The following is a 5,000-nucleotide window of genomic DNA, read 5'->3' as shown; positions in this document are numbered from 1 at the left end:
GCTGTTCGTTCGCGCATATTCATACTATACCAATGCCGAGCCCCTCTCGTCTTTGCTACGTCGTGCGTACCGTAGGAGCGGATATTCTCACGATCATCATCGACCGATCTCGCTCGGTTGCTTTTTTTTTATTCGTGTGATTCGGTGACTCATACACCCGCCGTTCGCTATTGAAGGGCACACGAAGAGAGCGAGAGGAGGAGATGTCGATGTGCCCTGGCATACCCGAGGAACATCCGTACACAGAACAGACCAGAGCAAAGCAGCGGCAGCGGCAGCAGCAGTAGCGATATTACTCATAGCTATTTTTAGCCAAGTAATTTATTTTTTGTTTTGAACTATATGAGCCACAAACCGAAGCACTGGTCACCCCGCCCGTTGCTCATTGTATGCCCACCCACCATTCCCGCCAGCTGCAAACCATCCACCACCAGCTTGTGGGACGGTTGGTAGAAGGGCGGGAAAGCGCGGATACTTACGCGCTCGCTGATGCTACTGACGGAGAACCAACCCCCTGGTCATTTGGCTAGCCGTTTAGGACCGGCTGGCTGAGTGAGTTGGCAGCAAATAATGAGGGATTTTCCAAGCGAGCTAGCTATTGCTTCGCACGCTCGCTCGCTTGCTCCCAGATATTTATATTTTCCTACTTCCGACTCCAAACGAAACGGGAGCGAGCGGTTCTGATAGTTTTCCTTTGGTTTTCCGACCACAGTGGTGTCCATGCCCGCGTCTGTACCGAGTGTACTGACTGAGAGCGGAGAGGATGAGTGTGTCACCATCAGCTTCTAGAAGCGCGGGGTGCTCCACGATGGGGTGCTGGTGATACATGCCAGCGCCAGTGTTCTCCCGTTACCTCGCCGTGCCCGACTCACCATGTTCTATATGCTTGCCCTCCCGCGTCGCCTTCAGCATCTGCACAACACAATTTTCCACGTACACATACAGACGTACACATCGTTTTTCTCGCGATCTTTGGCTGCCAGCACACACTCATGCGCTTAAAATTTCCACGAAAAATCATCACCGATGCGAGTGCACGACGACGACGGAGACGATGAGTGAGCAAGGAGTGAGACACACACCGACCAGACGACGGACCATCATTCCCGTTCGCGCTGGCATCGATGTTCGGTTTCGGTACGGCGTGGTCTAGCAGTGCCTTCTTCGTTGGTCCCGGATTAAAGGCCACTACGAGAAGAGCGAAAAAATAGTCCTCAAACCCCCCAAGCCTGCGCGATCTTTGAGCTCGTGTGTTAGACCAGGTTCCGTTTTCATCGGAGCCTCGGAGGAAGGACAGTGTATATTCCAAATCGCCTTCCCCCAGATAGTGCGCTTGTGTGTTAAAGATTCCATTTATTCCCGCGACGAGTGTTACTATTACGTTCGAGTCAGCTACTCCAGCAGAGTTTGTTACTGACCTGTGCACGGTCATATTTGTTGTACGACGGTCGAGCATTCGAATGTTACGTACCAAAAGATTCATCCACTCATCCCTACTGTGTTTCCGCGGAATCGCATTGTTGGTTGTTCAAAATCAACAATTAGGAATTACTTCTTTTCTAGTGGATCCGCGTCAAGTGTGACGCGTTCTGAGTTTAAAATATTGCCGCATACCTACAACAGGAGATCGTGTGTGTATCGTAACGCCGCGCGCACCGTGCCGTCGCATGGTTTGTCGAGCAAGTGCGCCAAGTGTACCTAGTGCGGCCAAAACCATCCCCCCACCATTGCGTGACCGCAGTCCACGACAATCCCGGTTCTCTGATTAATCATTCGTCTACGGTTGACGCATCGGTTGACGATCAACCAGATCACAGGATGATCACGGTGCTGTGCATATAGCTTGTCTTTGTTTATCGAAACCCCTTTTTAGTGTTCCGTTGAGCTAAATCGTGGCCAACCGAACGTCGTCGGTTTGTTTTTAAAGAACGGGTAATGCGCAATCGGTAGCAACATTCACATCAGTCGATCGTGCAGCAGCAGGGATGTGAAGTATACATTCAAGACACTTTTCAAGGACTGTGGCGGGAATAGGGCTTTTCAAAACATCCGTGCTCTACTTTGCAATATCGAACAAAGTACGGGAAATCGGTGCTGAGGGCGGCTACTTGTGACGTTGTTTTTCTCACAGCCGCACCATGTGCGAGAGCGTATCGTCCACGGTCATTTCATCCAGCAACTCCAATACTCTGCAAAGTTGTTGGATTGTGTACAGTATGTTGCCTGGTCCCCTTAATGTGGCCCTGCCGGCGTTCGTCATGAGTTTTGATGAGATTTATGTTTCTTTTTTATAGCCAACAACCAGGGCACGGAAGGATTAACAGTCACAAAATGTACCAATGCACCTATGGACACGGTCAGCAGTATCAACAGTTCGATCAGCTTCGTCAACAACGCAGTCACCACGGGCGGCGGCAGTGATCCAGCGCTCGTCAATGTTGCACATAAGAAGCCCTCACCGACCAACACCACTACGGGAACGGAATCCGATGAGCCGGGAGGAGGTGTTGGTGATCCTGGGGACGGCGATGGAGAGGGAAGAGGACACACGGGTCTGGGGAACAGTAGACAGAATGAGGCGGCCCTCGGTGATACATTATACAGTATTTTGGATCCCAACCTACGACCGCTAACGCCAGTGCCAAATAATCCGTTATCGGAGCAGATACACAACGAACACAAACTGTTGGTACAAAAATATTTCGAGGTATGCTATCGCAGTAACCATCGACCATTGAACTTCGGGAACTCTACTGGTTAAATTGCCTGTTTCCTAAATTTTTCCTTTAAAGTTTGAAACCCAAATCGTTACCAGCATGGCACAGCGGGAGATGCTACAGAGTAACATGCTACCGGAAGAGCTCGAAATGAAGAAGGCCTACATTAAGCGGCTCGAAGAGAGGGTAGGTTTACCGTTTAGTCGGCCAACAGTTAATTACAAAAGCTAACCATCGTTTTGTTTTTCCATTTGCATCTTAGGAGGCTTTGCTAAAATTCAAAGCAAACTTGCAGAAGCAACTGAACGAGAAAAATCGACAGCAGACGCGGCATATACAGCCACAGCACGTACCACCACCGTTGCATCGGCAGGAATCAGATTCGGAATGGGTTATAGTCCAGCCAAACGATTCCCGCCCAAGAACAGAACAAAGCCATAATTAAGTTTGTTTTAGTCTTAAGAACGATTAGAAATAAATACCATTGTAAGAAACCGTTAAATAGACCCAGCTTGTGCGAACAAAATGAGTCTCGATAAAAAGAAGAGATAGAAGGATGGTATGACTTACCGCAAGCGTTCTTTGAGCGGCTTTTTCTGCAAATAGTCCAGCGGTAGAAAGGTTTCGACGTCCAGCATTTTCTCTTTCAAAATCTGAATACACCGGCGAGCCGTCTTCTCGGTGTCCACGATAATGGCCTCCATGTACTTGCCAAGCACCTTCGTCACGGCCACGTTGTACCGCTTGTGCGTCGGCTGGCACATGTTGATCATTCGATCGTAAACGCCGGGAACTTCCTGGTTGAACAGCTCCACCACCTCCTGCTTCTTCTTACGACGCGCATCCTCATGCTTGTCAATCTTGGCGTCACCGAGCTGCTCGCGCACACTCTCGAGTTCACTCTGCAGCTCAAGGATGCGCTCCTTCGACGATCCCACATCCTGACTGAGTTCCGTCTTCAACCGGTTCTGTTCCTCCAGTGCCAGCTTGCTCGACTTGATGTGATCGATCAGCTTCTCCTGGCGCTTTAGTACCTCATTCTTCTCCGATTCGTTGCGCTTGTAGTTTTCCTCGATTTGTGCCTTCTTGTTTGTCTCACTATCCAGCAGATCCTGGTCGGACTTTTGCTCACGATTAACGGAATCGAGATTGATCAAATATTTGCCCGCCATCGCGTCCGCCTTCTGCTTCAACCGATCATACTCCTGGATAAGATTCTGCTCCAGATGCACGTTGGTGCCCCGCTTCTTCGACTCTCCGGCCATCTCGTTCTCGAACGATGCCATCATCGCCTCGACCTCGTGCAGCTCATCCTCCAGCTTCTTGATGTCGGACTGGTGCGCTTCGTCCGCACGGCGAGCCTGTTCGAGCATCTTGAGCGCCCCATCCAATTTCTTCTGCGTGTGGGCAACTTTCTCCTTAGCCTTGATAAACATCGGATGCTTCTTGCTCATCTCACTCTCCACATCCCGTATTTCTTGTTCCTTCTTGGCCATCTCGCGTGTCATCTTGCCCACCACACGTTTCTTCTCTTTCAAAACTTCGTCCGCCTCCTCCTTGCGTCTTTCGATCGCGCCCAATTCCTGCTGTTTGCTGATGAGATCATCCTGCAAACGGCGGGACTCCTTTTCATTGTAATACAGACGGAACAGCTGATAGTTGACCTGCTGCTCGGCGTATTCCTGCTTCAAGCGAGCGTACCGATCTGCCTCTTGCTTCTCCAGCTTCGCTTCCTTACGCTCCGCTGCAATACCTTTCTTCTTTTGGTACGTGAATTGCGTTTCCTCTTCAGCTGCCTGCATCTCGTGGCGCAACCGATTATAATCATCCTTTAGCAATCCCGAACCACTAATCTCCTCGAATAGCGCCGTGCGTTCCTTCGCATTCTTCATGGCGATACTCTCGACCGCCCCCTGGAACACCAGGAAGTTCTTCGCCTTCACGTTGATACCGATTTTCTCCAGCTCGTGCAAATAGGTCGCCGGTGGCACGACGCTATCGTTGATACGGTACTCGGACGAAGACCCAATCACGGAGCGCTGGAAGTTTTTCTCCTCTTGCTCCCCGTCAGCCTTCGTAATGACGAACTTGGCCGTCACGGAAGCACGGTTCGAAACGGGCCTCCCGATCGATGCACCGTGAATCAACTCCGGTAGCTTCCGGACACGCAAGCTGTTGGTCTTTTCGCCCATCACGAAGCTAATCGCGTCCATAAAGTTGGATTTGCCTGTAAGTAGGAGTGTCGTGAGGTGTGATCAGAACAAACACAGCACAAAAGGAGGC

General features: G+C 50.5%; 3 protein-coding genes across 3 annotated transcripts in view; 2 read left to right on the top strand and 1 right to left on the bottom strand.

Moving 5' to 3' along the window:
* Positions 1 to 3,219, top strand: part of LOC125951133 (mitogen-activated protein kinase kinase kinase 7) — a 5,340-nt gene extending 2,121 nt beyond the window's left edge. Inside the window, exons 6-8 of the mRNA XM_049679741.1 lie at positions 2,295 to 2,707; positions 2,793 to 2,903; positions 2,980 to 3,219. Coding sequence (XP_049535698.1) covers positions 2,295 to 2,707; positions 2,793 to 2,903; positions 2,980 to 3,162 — 707 coding nt within the window. The 3' untranslated portion in view covers positions 3,163 to 3,219. The remainder of the gene's footprint in view (positions 1 to 2,294; positions 2,708 to 2,792; positions 2,904 to 2,979) is intronic.
* LOC125951134 (uncharacterized protein CG45076-like) overlaps positions 1 to 5,000 on the top strand; it is a 271,537-nt gene that overhangs the window by 224,720 nt on the left and 41,817 nt on the right. The window lies entirely within an intron of this gene.
* The window catches only part of LOC125951099 (structural maintenance of chromosomes protein 1A), a 9,662-nt gene that overhangs the window by 4,448 nt on the left and 214 nt on the right, over positions 1 to 5,000 (bottom strand). Inside the window, exon 2 of the mRNA XM_049679661.1 lies at positions 3,288 to 4,944. Within this exon, the coding sequence (XP_049535618.1) occupies positions 3,288 to 4,944 (1,657 nt within the window). The remainder of the gene's footprint in view (positions 1 to 3,287; positions 4,945 to 5,000) is intronic.

The sequence above is a fragment of the Anopheles darlingi genome, chromosome 2, assembly GCF_943734745.1.
Source record: "Anopheles darlingi chromosome 2, idAnoDarlMG_H_01, whole genome shotgun sequence".
NCBI classification, from domain to species: domain Eukaryota; kingdom Metazoa; phylum Arthropoda; class Insecta; order Diptera; family Culicidae; genus Anopheles; species Anopheles darlingi.
This window is presented reverse-complemented; position numbering and strand designations above follow the sequence as displayed.